Source organism: Rhopilema esculentum, chromosome 9 (genome assembly GCF_057945365.1).
Source record: "Rhopilema esculentum isolate cy_ngs chromosome 9, ASM5794536v1, whole genome shotgun sequence".
NCBI lineage: Eukaryota > Metazoa > Cnidaria > Scyphozoa > Rhizostomeae > Rhizostomatidae > Rhopilema > Rhopilema esculentum.
In genome coordinates this window covers 5,851,699-5,865,700 of record NC_142823.1, presented here as the reverse complement: position 1 = coordinate 5,865,700, position 14,002 = coordinate 5,851,699, and the positions used below count along the sequence as shown (strand labels likewise).

The following is a 14,002-nucleotide window of genomic DNA, read 5'->3' as shown; positions in this document are numbered from 1 at the left end:
GATATCATTACTTCTCATTATATCATTGCTGTAGTTTGAAATTGTCATGTTACGAATATTCAATAAAAAATTGACATGAAATGCAGCACCCTTCATACGCTGCAAATTTTATGAAAGGGAAAGGCTTAGAACAGTAACAATTCTTCATCTGTGTCCAAGCTATAACTGTCACTTGCTAATCTAGATATTTTACGATAAGAAGTGTCAGGCCTAATAAATTAAACTCTTATAAATCAATTTTCTTTTCAAATTATTTCAACAACATCTTCCATACTTTCAATAGATGTGTTCATAAATGCCTATTTTGGTACATTGCTTCTGCCAGTGGACCAGCTAGTATAAATGATGATGCAAGATTGCGCTGGGGCTTAGGGAATGGATAGTCTCATTTTCATTGGCTCGATAGTTTGGTATATTATCTCTCAAAATAGTCCTTTGATATTCTAGATGGTGGTATAGAAATGGACATAAATTACTCAAAATAGCTCGATTGATTTTTGAGGTCACCCTACTAGCAGATCCCGTCTACCTTGTTCATTTATTTGGCATGCTAGTTTGATAGCGGCATTATCAAACGCCTATGTTGTTAACCAATTGTCTGGAAGGGCCCTTAACGTTGTTCAAACGTAATACACGCACCTGAAATCAAATGGAATACCCTATTGTGGGAAACACAGCGAATTGCAATGAGCCTCGCAATACCTGTCAGAGGCATGTCGAGGTATGCCCATTTATGCCTATTGGTATTGTGAGAACAAGTAGGTCAACTTTGTTTACATTGTTGACATGACTGGAAGGTAGTTTCCTCGTATCAAACATCTATTTAATAGTTAGAGTGAAATAACATGACAAACATGACTTAGTAAATATGATTTGGGACAACACTGCTCTATCGCTTGTGATCAAGAGAATGATGACGTCATATTCATGCGATGTATGGCTTAAAATACCATCACAGCCGATGGTGTAATTGGAAAGAAATCAAAAATAGCATCAGATATTTTCATTAAAGTAAGTCAATTCTTTTGAAATGTGTTTTGTCACATTGAAGGCCTCAACCCAAACATAAAAAATTTTTCTCATGAGTTCTTAAGATAAGAATTATGTTATTTCATAAGGCTTTGTAGAGTTTCATGGTAACCAAACAATGACAGGTTTTCACAGCTTCATGGGAAAGTACTCCTTAGCAAAAATGTCGTAATCTTATTAGGCCTTTGTGCTGTCATGTGAAATTATTACAGACTTGGTTGTCATTGCTAAAAATGTATCGCTCGTTATATAAGTGAATGTATGACGAAATGTTAAGGTGTCCAATCGGAACCTTATCAACCAAATAGTATGAGTCATCTGTATGAATATATAGAATAGCTTCGATGTAAAAAGCTCTATAAAAAGATGTTTTCATTCTTCCATTCCTTTCGTTCTTCCAAAAAGGAAGCTTTATTTCAAATTTTGGCATTTAAGTCTTTCTCTGTTGCAAACAACGCTTTTGTGAAAATCCTTTTTGACATTGGGCACAATCGTTGCTTCCACAAGAGGTTTCAAGAAGATTCTTCTTAGGAACTCTTTACGCTGACTTCATCGCCAGTAATGGAAAACGCACGAATACGTTTTTATCACATTTGGTATTGAATCTTCGATCAAGGTATGTGAACATATCACGGCAAATATTTGACGAAGATGTGAAAAACTTTCTTGAAGAATAACAAACGTGCATGTGTCCTGTTGTCTTCTACAGCAATTTCCAATATATAATTATTGTTTTGCGAGATGAACACACAACATTGAAAACACCAATATATTCATGTAAACATCAATATACAAAATATCTCATTACATACATCTCACCGTCCATCTATAATACTATATATACATTATACACAGCAATATAAAACTTATCCCTTAGTAGCGTTTTGTTCTATACATCCAAGCGTGCACAACTCTGCTTATACGGCATAGAGCATTTCACAACAGCCGATAAAATATTAGTGCTCGTCTACAGGTCTACAGATAGATGTGCACATAACCAACAACAGACACGTTAGGACCTTCACAATATGCTGCCAATAAACAGTAGTAAAGTACCCAATTTGAATGCAAAAATTAGATCTGATCAATGCAGAACCTTTAATAAAGATATCAAAACGTGGTTATGTTTCAGACAGTCTGTTACTAAAATCCTGGCGATCATCGTGAAAGGGCCAGAGCCACTTCATTCCACGACTGTTTTTCATTTGACGTTGACATTCCAGTATATTAATATTTCTCCTAATATTAGGAAAAATCAAGCAATTTTTGAAACTTTATAACTTCATGACATTAAAACTTTTCAAAATCTGACAAAGCGTTCTAAACAGGGCGATCAACATTCAATACTGATTTTCAATAAATGCCAGTTTCTCCAAGCTCAGTAATTTGCAGGGGTATCTAAACAGATTGTACCTTGATGATAAGATGAAAGAAAATGTAATAAAGTATCGAGCCATTTGGCAATATTTGTTCAAATTTTATGTAATTTACGCTTAGATTTAATATTAGCCAAGAAATCAAAGTAACGAGCTGAAGATTGTGTTACAAAGAGATGATAGAATAAATGCAATTGTCAATAAACCTTTTGATTCCATATCAGCAACTGTATTATTTATTTGCCTGCACAAATGAAGTCTCGGAGAAAGATCTTTTTGTCTTCAACTTCTCTGATTAAATATTTCTGCTAGAAGATTTTGATATTGAAGATTATTAGAAAAAATTGATAGTCGGCAGTAGAAAAACTCTTTAGAATCTTACCATTTTGTACAAAATAAAGTCAATTTATTAATAAAAATATTGAGCTTTGCAAAAGAATCAGAGCTTTGGTGATTTTAAGGGTGGCATGATTGTTTCCAACCTATCAAAAGAATCATCTGCACATATTACTCTTGATTAAACAATCTTTTCAGGCCACATGTGTCAATTGAATGATTCTTTTCCTCCTTGCAACTGCAATCTGGAACGACAGAATGCAAAATTTTTTATATTAAAATAAGCAATCAGTCTGGGTCGTCGCTATCAAATAAACTCCGTCCTATAACGATCCTATTCGTAGATTTACCAATATCAATTGCCATTGAGATCAATGAAAAGTAGCATTTAAGTTATGTTATCATACATTGCCAGCAAAAATGCCCATCACAGTTGGATAAAGAATTCAAATCTTTCACATCGCGATTCTATTTCTTTTCACATTTGCAAGAAGTTGAGAAATATTTGAAAACTAGATTTGTGTTTAGTAGCTACTTTTCTGTTCTCTTTTCATGTGCTGGTTTAAACATCTTTAGGGCATGCTCATGATTTATAAATAAAAAAACATTTTCGTCAATTTTCAATTCTATATGCCATTATTATACATTGTCTGAGGATATAAGCGAAAATTTATTCAAGTACAACCAGAAGCTTTATTTTACAATATAAGAGGACACAAACGAAAGCAAATCATGGAAAGATGCAGCTTCAACGTTCGTAGAACATATTTCAGAAAAAGGAGTCATTTAAGACTGGGATGGTTTATGAAATGAAGTTATCAACTGTTCGTCAGTGCAACATTTAATGCAAGCATATGTTCGACTGAGAAAAATGACAGATTCCTCCACACTTTTGTCGCGTGAAACAACGCAACAAGGCTTTTTAGGTCTTGCATCCTTTTTTACTTTAAACTGCTGGAGTTTTTATCGCTATTTTATAAGTGACTTTTTACAATGCTAAAATTCATGTCAAGCTCTACCTTTTTGCAGATAAACATCGCTAAACATTGAATTTTGAAAAGATTCCTCCACACTTTTGTCGCGTGAAACAACGCAACAAGGCTTTTTAGGTCTTGCATCCTTTTTTACTTTAAACTGCTGGAGTTTTTATCGCTATTTTATAAGTGACTTTTTACAATGCTAAAATTCATGTCAAGCTCTACCTTTTTGCAGATAAACATCGCTAAACATTGAATTTTGAAAAGAGGGACAATGCATGGGCTCCGACAAAGGTTGAAAAGTGGGGGGGGCAAGAGAAAATTTAACACCCATAACAAAAGATTTTGAAAAAAACGCTATTGTTTTGCAAAAAAGTGGGGGGGCCAAGGCCCCTCTTCGTTGAAGGGGATTCTTTTTTGATGGAAGGAGTCTATCTATAGATGGCTTAAAAAAAGATTATGTCATGTTTTTTGTTCAATTGAGCAGTTGAGAAATATGTCAATTAATTTTCACAACATTGCTTCTAGGCAAAGGCCTGTTGTGAAACTATTACGGATAGAATCCTGTGCCTAACTTTCAAACTCCATAGTCCTTTGTGGATTTGCATAAATGTTTCATATCAATTTTGTTTCGATTTAAATGCTTTCTAAAAACTTACTCGTCCTTTTCAATATTTGAACAATAATTCAAACTTTTTTCATAAAATAACCCGACTTGAATTTCAGAACAGAAATCTGATAACATTAATTGAATACATTTAATCTTTATTCCATTCTAAAAGTGTTTTAAACATATCATAGAGGGAACTTTTTGTGAAGAACTCTAAAGAAACATTACTTTATATATAAACAAAGAACCTTGCCGCATATTTTCTCAGTTTACAATACTTTTTCAAACAAGCTGAGATAATTTTGTTCTCACGAGCGTTTTGTTCCTTTTAGACGTCAGTATTTGCTGATAAGAAAACTTCAGATAGTGTTTCTATCGAGGCATTGAGTCTTCCTCAGCAACTTAAAGAGTAGGATTTTATCTACGTTTTGCGATCAAGCAATAGGCCTTTACCTTGGGTACGTTGGATACCACACATAAAGAAAGTGCTTCTGCTCATCCTGTTTATAGGCATCTAATTTCTAGCTTTGAAAATTTCCTCAGCAAATAAAGAAAACAAGGCAGGGTCTGGGTGGGAAACTTCGACTTCTTTTATTTTAATTAGTCTACTTAAATTATTTTGAACATTTGATCGTCATGTTTCTGAGCTTTTTCTACCACTAAAGCTGATTTTGAGATTGGCATATGCATTGGTCATGCTATTTCACAAATTGCTTTAAATCTTATTTTTGTCTAAAGAGACATTTGAGTTTTTTGGGCCGTTCGGAACACTCATATCTAGTTTTTGCCAAGTATTATTTAGTTTATCTGCAACGCTTGCAAATGCGATGATGTTGTTAAGGGAAACGTGATTGGAATGCTGTTACCATGATTCATGCTTCACTGTTCCAACTGGTTCTTCTAACCTTTTTTTATTGTACTTTAGCTTATAAATTCTAAATGTTGGTATAGAATTTGGACCGTTTGTGTTGACAACAGCCCAGTGACTGCTATCTAACACTCTTTCCTGTGTGCTGTTTGGCTTTGAAATGGATTGCCTTCGTTTGTTCTCTATGTATTGTTGATATGAATACTGGTACCCAGTCCTCCTTTTGTGATGCAGACAAAACCCCGCTCTACTTCTACCATTACATCACTTTTGTTTTTTTTCTGGCGCTATTATTCAATTCACGAATATTTTCATGTAGCACAGCAACTAAAAAATAATGTAAACGTGAGTTTATTTAGATTTGTAGCTAGTTATCGAATCAGTAGACCAGATGAACAAGCAAAGAAAACATCATTCTTTCAGCAAGCAGGGGGTATCATAGGCAAGCTGTTTCTTTGATTCCGAATAAGAACAGACACTTAAAAGTGCCCGATACGATACTAAACAACAGGAATAATATTGTAACCTGGAGGTCTTTAAGTTTATTGTTTATCTTTAAATTCTAACTGCGGCGAACGCATAATTCACGCATCATTTAACGGCCTTTATAAATTTGTAGGTGTTTGTCACCAGTATCAAAGGAACCAAGATACGCTGTAAGGAAAGGATCTGTCAAATTCAGTGTTTTGAAGACGACAAGTAACGCTGTGATCTTCAGAAGATGGTTAGCAGAGATCGACTGGTATTACCCTGCTTTTTCGCCATAATCATCTTCATTGAAGTCTTTGCATTTGTTGAAGGTGAGTTTTGATAATCATTAATAAAATCAATGCATTTTCACATTTTGTATTTGGATTTTTACAAGTCACTGAAAAATTTTGAAGATTCGTGAAAATTTTCTCTTCTATATTTAAGGGTTAAAGCTGAATCTTTAAATCTATACTAAATATGCGATCTATACACTTTATTTAACACGGTTTCCTATTGTCGCTAAAAGTGACAAAATGTTTTACTTATGTTAACTGCAAAGGATCAAACAAACAAATCGCTTGAGGTTTTTACAAACATTAGTGTCGTTTTCAAACATTGGATTAAACGCAAACAAGATAACGAAAAACAAACACAGTAAATCTCCAGAGATCAAAAGCAGACTCCACGGAATGACAGAGACAAAAGTTGGTATGTACAAAATACCTTCTGAAGAAAAGCTCTACATAGAATTATGAGGAATTTAAATGCATTGCTGGTGCATGGGGTATATGACTTAAAGAAAACTGATTCTTCTCAAGATTGAGAAATTCCATGAGCATATTATGAATGCTTTACTACTGGAGGAGGGTTGGATATCTGGTGTTTACAGAGACTTTCTTGGCACTAAGAGTCCTAAAGGATCTTTGCAATATTAAACCGTAAAAATAATTCGATGCACCTGTTATTGCCGTTAGAACTTTGTGCATATTTATGACTTAGGGGACAGTAAAATTATCATAGATTTCTGATAAATGAGTTTGGAAAAGATTGCTTTGAAAGATACGACTCACAACAACCCACGTTGTCAATGGTATGTTGAAGGGAAGGGTTTCCTCGCGTAATAGAGAAGAGCAATTGCCTCTAAGATTCAATATGATCCTATTTCGCCTAATCGAGCGAATCACATCGATTGTCGCTTAATAGAAAGTATGTGTACTGCCTTTCGGTGAGGATTTTGGTTGGACCCGTGAGCTTTCATCCCGTTTGGCAGTACCGTGCACTTCTATTGCCACATCACAGACAGTCATATGGTTGTTGCTATGCCAGCTAATTAATCAACCTGTACTGAAGATGCTTATATGCAGTGAAGCAAGTCTGCAACCGACTGCTTGAAAGATCAGTGGAAAGAATTCCCTTTCAATCGATTCTCTAATACTATTTCAGATAACAAATACCTTATATCAGATTAAGAAGAACAGCACTTAAGCATCAATATACAAAGCTGCAAAGATTTTTGCTACAACTTAAGCAGACAAAATTAATTAAAGTTTCACACAATGTTTATTGAGTGCTATCCTTTTTAATTAATGTGTGCATATTCATCCAGATAAAATTCTATAGCAATTGCTATGCATTTTGCAAGGACTATTTTGACATCTTGTAAAGGATAAAAGATGACGTGTTTCAAAATATTTTTCGGTGTCTGAGACGCTATGGTAACACATTCAAATTCTGCAACATTTGTAAGCCTACACGTCCCACACAAATGCATTTAAATTAAAAACAGTAACATTTCAAAGGAGAGAGAAAAGGCTGAAATATTACATATTCTAGAAGATGCGATCAATTGAATTACTAGATGAAGAAAATATATAAACCAATTGCCTGCATGTTGAAGTAATCTAATTGTTATGAATTACAGCTCAAAAAGTGAACCTTTTCAACCATCGTACCCCATTTTGCTAAAACCATCATGCTAAACAAGCTCTCTGATTTTCTATTATGCAATTCGTTCTATATACTGTACAATAAAGACACCCGTTGTCTGAGAGGGTCTGGCTCCTTGCTTTCTTGTCTTTCTAGAGACTAATCAAAAGCACAATTTCGTCTCTCAAATCACTTTCAATTTGTCTTCATATCAATTTTATGTTTGAATTTTCTCTTCTTCGAGATTCTTTATCTGAGGATTGTCGAACAAAAAGTACAGAACACATTACCAAAGGTTTTCAGCGCTTTAATTAAAGATTGAAAATTTATGCTACTCAAAATATTTACTCAATACTCTAGTTTTTTATTGCATGCTTTACTAGATTTACAAATACTGCCATAAAATTCAAATGAAGAAAATAGAACTATCTTTCCAACATGCTATGTCTTTATTACTTCACCTTGATGTATCAAGTAACAACAACAAAATTGATGTGAATATGACCCGAGTTAAGAAGATAGCGATTTTAAATTAATTCTCTGTCTAATATGCTTTGAGTTAACAAAAACCGATTCGTTTCATTACAAATCTATACAACCAAAGTTGGTCACTAAACGAGGATGCAATTTCTATAGCTTTAGTTTCTTTCTTTCTTCACTTTTTCAATTTAAGATGAGTAGAGATTGACAAACTTTAAGTAATATAAAGTTTTAAGAAGCCTAATTGAATGGAAATGTTAGAGAAATGTATAAATTTTGGGAAACACAAAGTCACATTGGTGAATAGTATTGCTCTATCGCTATGTTTTATGAATATGTTGTTATGGGATGAATCACTTCCATCCATTTTGTTAACAAACATAGTTTATACTATCATCCCTTCGATATATTTCCAACGTTATTTGATTATTAGAAAGTTGAATATATCAAAACGATAAGCAGATGGGAAGAGATTTATTTAATGGAATTCCTGACCAAATCCTTGTGATAATATCTTAGTGGGTAAATTAAAAGGAGCCACATGATTCATTCTAGCTATGAGTTTCCGTACAATACATTTCAACAGCACCTCGTTGACATGAAAGAAATTTTTCAGCTATTAGCTTAGTTTCAAACTATTTTTTTCTGAATTCTCTTTCAAACACTTTAGATTGCTCAACCATCAGGTGGTCCTTGATTTCAACTTTAATCGCCAATTCTACAGACACTGTTTCTGCAAACTGAGTTAACTAATTCGCCAAAAAAATTATTAAGCTTGAAAGCGTTTAACAGCGCTGTGCACGATATTTGGTGCGTACAAAAGGACGGTTCTAAGTTGCTGCTCAGAGTTTAACGCTTAATGCGATCTTCAGGCAATTGTATATCAAAATATGCTGATGTGTTTCTGCACTGCCCCTGCAATCCAAAATTGTCAGATCCACAAAGTTTTGACTTTACTTTCTGGCTTCCCTTCTCTCTGATGCATCTACACCTAAAGCCGTCTACCAATAAGACTACGTTACTCATTAAAAAAGGCGAGGTTCTCATATATGAATTCTAATTCCATAGGGTCTATTCTGTACCACCACCCATTCAAAGGCGGTGCCTCAGGGAGAATGTGGGAGGATGTTTCCTTTCTAGTATTTGCCAAGGTTGACATATAAATCCGACAAGAAAATTTAGGGGGTAAGGTGACAGATTGGGTGAGGAGAGAGTTATTTCGCCTAGTTTTGGAAGTCTCGGGTACTTTCCCTGTGTCTGTCGCTTCATCACACGAACACACACAGTTAGGTGAAAATTGCAAATATCTATTTAAAAGTTATACTACTATATCACCAGGAAGTCTGGAAGATCTCATTGCTTTGCGTCTTAAACCAAGGATTGCAGATTGATCACTTGCTGCGCATGGATATGCAGGGAGTTGCAGCCTTTTGAATAGGAACAGCTTATGCAACAAAGAGCTAAGTTGCACAAAGTCAACTTCAAAATTGCATGAATAGCTCTGATTATCATAATCGTCAAGAGAATTATAATTTTTGTGTTCCAGGGACTGGATCCGAGTATGCCTTGAAGACGAAGCTGATGTCAAACTATCTAAAGACAGTTAGGCCAGTCAAGAACTACAGCAACCCAGTTGATGTTAAATTTGATATTGCCTTGAGAGCTATCGTTGATCTGGTAGGTTTGATAACAACAGTTCTTCTTGATCCGCCGAATTCTGTGTCGACATTAGGCAAAATCAAAAACTGTTGCTCAAAAGGAGTTGAATCTGTTTGTGACTAAACCTTTGTTTGTGTACACTTCTCTTTTCATAAAAGTTACAAAGACTAAGAACACACGTACAAGCGAAAAACAATTAAGTTTCTCTTTAGTTAAACAAAACTGCGTAAAGAAGGAGAAATTTACTTTGCGCATTCAAAATATAAATAGTGGATCTTTTTGTATGAAGTTTCTTTCAAAAGAGGCTTTACTGGAAAAAATATTTCTTGAATTTATTCAGATACCTCAATTCAATTCTCTCACAATTGTAACTTTGCTCCTTTCACACAATTCTTTACTTGCGGCGTTATGCAGCAATCAAAAATACATTATAAAACTTAACCAGCGCTTTGCAAAGTCATTACGATGGTGTTGGTGCTCTTTTTCTTTCTTCCATGCCTTTTACCCATTGGCCACCATCCAATCACTCTTTACGTTTGCTTTATTCGCCTCTGCTATCATTTCTGCTTCTCTTTCTTTCCGCTTATGCTCCTGCATCCCCCTAGCCAAACCTTCCATTGTCTTTCCTTCCCCTTACTGCCCCTTCCCTCCCCTCTCTTACCCTCCCTTTCCCTTCCTTTCCCTCTCTTATTTTCTATTGCCCCTTCCCGCCCCTCCTTCCACTTCCCTTCTCTTACTTGCTCTTTCCCGCCCCTCCAGCCTCTTTCCCGCCCCTCCAGCTCCTTTCCCACCCCTCTAGCTCATTTCCCGCCCCTCCAGCTCATTTCCCACCCCTCCAGCCCTTTCCCGCCCCTCCGGCCCCGTTTTTCTTCTTGCTGTCCCACCTGACTATTGTTGTTTGCATTCACGGTGCCCTACAATAGCATATAAACAGGTTATCTACATGTTTGCTACTTTCGGGTTATTGAAATTGTTTTTCCTTTCAATTTTCAGGAGGAAAAGAACCAAGTGCTCACATCCAGCGTATGGGTGCGGATAGTAAGTATCGATGAATCAAATTTGATAATTCGCTGAGTTTGCTATGAAATCAAAATGTCTATGCAGCTAGTGGCGGCACCAAGGGGTGGTATGGGGGGTAATTACCTCCCCACGTTTGTCGAAGCATGGTCTACATATTTCGTCTAAAAACGGATTAAAAAGCACTAGGTAAGGGTAGATCATATTTCCTAAGGAGATTTGACCTTACAAATCACTGAAACGAGGCCGATAGGGCGTGGTCTCACGGGTAACACCCATTACCCTCCCACTTTGCAGCAGCTGGCGCTGCCACTGTATGCAGCTCCAATCTCAAATTGATACCTATATATGTATGTATCATAATTCGAAAGTTGAAAGAAGAGGGTCCAGTTATGTATACAAAAAGCTAATATATATGCAAATACATGTTTTACCATTTTGTCCTAAATGCTCCATGCCGTATAGGCAGAGCTGTCTATGCTTTGGTTTATAGAAAAGGTAAGGTTGAAATTGCACTTAAAGCCGTCCTGGCCTATAATCACATATATCAATGAAAGACTATACCTCTTTTGACACGAGCTGAACAGTATCCTTGCGGAAATTATTTTCTCCTGCAAGTAAAAATATATGTATTGATCGACACTTAAATATTTATTATGTATTTCGCTTTTTGATGTTTTACAAGACATCAAACATTGTTAGCTCTTTTCTTCTCAAGAAGGATCCTTCTTTATTTCTGCAGTATTGGAAAGATGAGAATCTCGTTTGGGATCCAAAGAACTACAGCGACATCAAATCAGCTAACTTTCTACCGAAAGAGATCTGGACACCAGACATTGTACTTTACAACAGGTAAACTATCACTAAGCAAAATGCTATCATATGTGTCTAGAAGCATCGTGACGATCGATTGATAGGGAGGGGCAAAAAGACAGGTTTCCCATCGACCTTAACAAAATTGTATAAAATTTAAAGTGTGTCTACAGGAATATTGTTTCAGACGGAGCAAGTAACTTTTGAGAGTATACAGATTACAGGTAAGGTAAATCATCTGATTCCGCTATGGAAACCCGAAATAAGAGTCTTATGAAGCAATACCGAGATGCAAAGCCAAATTTGCAGCCTCGGTGATTATTCTGCGTTCATAGACGTAGGTAATCTGGGTACAAGAGCCACATAAATTCGTGCGCGGAAATCGAAGGTAGGAGTAGACATTCCTTCTCAGCTAGACTCTTCTCCGCTTTTCCGCTTGGATTTCTATTAAGGGGGAGCTATACATAAAATCGATCATTTTTATTGGTACATTTTTAAACCTTTGTTATTCAAATATCGTACAACATATAGATTAATCCTATATCTCTTCTAACAAGGGAACCTTACAAGTCTTAGATGGAGGAAAATAATTTTAAAAGCTCCCCCCTAAAAGGAGGAAACGCTTGCTTGAAGTTGAGGACTTCATGGATCAGAAATTGAAATGGATGGTTGCCCCACCAGCTTAACGCAATCAGAATTTTGTTCCTCTGATACCCAGGGTAAATGGGTTGCATAGACTACGTTACCCGTGCATTTTTGTACATCGTTTTGTATTTCCGTTCATCCTTTGTTCACAGTTTGTTGCAAAAATGCAAATAAGAAGACAGATTAGTCAAATGGTGATATCATTAAAGTATAGTTTTTGGTATTTGAAAATTGGGAAAAGCAATGTTCGAATCTCATCCAGTTTGTACAATAATTCATTACAATTGAAATTTCAAGGGATTCAAAATTTGGCCCAGATTGATGTTCTTTGAAACACTAACAGATTCGAAAACATAACTCTATATGAAGCTCTAAATCAAACTCTTTTTTCTAATATATAAGTGAAAATAAATATGGACAATTCTTCCATAGTGCTGACAATAGAGGACGAGGAATCCTTGAAACGTCGATGACAACAAACATTATTGTCAGTTCTGATGGCTCATGTTCTTGGTTTTGTCCGCTTATCCTTGAAACGGAATGTGGTGTCGATATCAAATACTTTCCATTTGACAGACAGGTTTGTCCAATGCGATTCGGTCTGTGGACATATAGCGGACTGATGGTTAACTTCTCAATCGTAAGAGATTCAGGAGACACTAAAAATCTGGTTCCAAGTGGCGAGTGGAATCTTGAAGCCATGCCTGGATGGCGCAAAGTCTTCTTTTATGATTGTTGTCCAAATGTGCCATACCCTGTCATTGATTATGACGTCATAATCATCAGGCGGACAAGCTTTTATTTGCTGAATTTGATTTGGCCTGGAATATTGATTGCCGTACTGGCAGCCATCACCTTCCTTCTCCCGCCCGAAAGTGGCGAAAGAATTGGCTTAGGTATTACAAATCTACTGGCCATGATGGTGTTTCTCCTGCTTATTTCTGAAAGCATACCGCCAACAAGTGATGCTGTGCCACTTGCAAGCAACTTCTTCAGCGTTGTTCTTGTCCTCTCCGCTTTGGCGCTAATCGAGAGTTGCATCGTCATCAAATTTCTGCATTACAGCAACTCGGACGTCAGCGAAGTGCCACGATTTGTTCGTTATTTCGTAAACGATTTATTGGCAAGGTTAGTCTGTATCGATGGGTTTTGCAAGAAGCGGAATTCGGTGGACCTCCATGAACCAAAGGGAGTGGAAAACCCAGTTATGAATGGCAACTCTAATTCTGATATTGCACTCCAAAAAAGAAAGCATTCATTTGAGGAGGACAACGATCTGAAGATAATTCACCGAGCTCAGATGAGCGTTGCTGAAGTAGAGATCGCCGAAGGAGTAAAGAAGATTGTTTCAACCATAACAAAGCAAGAGAAGTCAGACGATGCGAAGGCTGAATGGCGCAGGGCTGTACAGGTTGTCGATAGGTTGTCCACAATTGTGTTTCTGATTGTCCTTATTGGCGGCTGTGCTGGAATATTTGCTTCTTCGCCGCGATTCTTCGTTGCATGATTTTTGGATGACCGGCCTACTTTTACCGAACACGTTCCTGTTGTAGGATCAGTGTATGAATTTGTAAATTCATTTGTATTCGTTAAACCGAAGTTTCAATGTATCCAGTAATTTAAAGTTGAGTTGAATTACTTCTGGCAAACTGTCGATATGAACCAATAGCGTTGAATAAAACGGCTCTCGTGACACTCTACATACGGACAGTCTTCTTCAATTAGATCATTGTGTACACAAAACAGTTCATCGAGAAATAAAATTAATTTGCTGGATTACTTTTATATGGACATT

General features: G+C 36.2%; 1 protein-coding gene across 3 annotated transcripts; it reads left to right on the top strand.

Moving 5' to 3' along the window:
* The first annotated feature begins 799 nt into the window (after window positions 1–799).
* LOC135688741 (neuronal acetylcholine receptor subunit alpha-7) lies at window positions 800–13,831 on the top strand. 3 transcript variants are annotated; one of them, XM_065205712.2, is made up of 6 exons: window positions 800–1,011; window positions 5,816–5,996; window positions 9,620–9,750; window positions 10,726–10,770; window positions 11,492–11,601; window positions 12,640–13,831. In XM_065205712.2, exons 2-6 carry the CDS (start codon window positions 5,918–5,920, stop codon window positions 13,712–13,714), a joined length of 1,440 nt encoding a protein of 479 aa, XP_065061784.2. In that variant the 5' UTR covers window positions 800–1,011; window positions 5,816–5,917; the 3' UTR covers window positions 13,715–13,831. The 3 variants fall into 3 exon arrangements, with proteins under 3 accessions (XP_065061784.2, XP_065061780.2, XP_065061781.2); XM_065205708.2 differs by lacking the exon at window positions 800–1,011 and adding an exon at window positions 1,418–1,645; XM_065205709.2 differs by lacking the exon at window positions 800–1,011 and adding an exon at window positions 5,496–5,638.
* Window positions 13,832–14,002: the final 171 nt, after the last annotated feature.

Bases quoted from the DNA above. Each gene is read 5' to 3' on its own strand.
- LOC135688741 (XM_065205712.2), top strand. From the start codon at position 5,918: ATGGTTAGCAGAGATCGACTGGTATTACCCTGCTTTTTCGCCATAATC. The intron at 10,771-11,491 runs GTAAGTATCGAT...TTATTTCTGCAG, and splicing joins CCAGCGTATGGGTGCGGATA to TATTGGAAAGATGAGAATCT. The intron at 11,602-12,639 runs GTAAACTATCAC...ATTCTTCCATAG, and splicing joins GACATTGTACTTTACAACAG to TGCTGACAATAGAGGACGAG.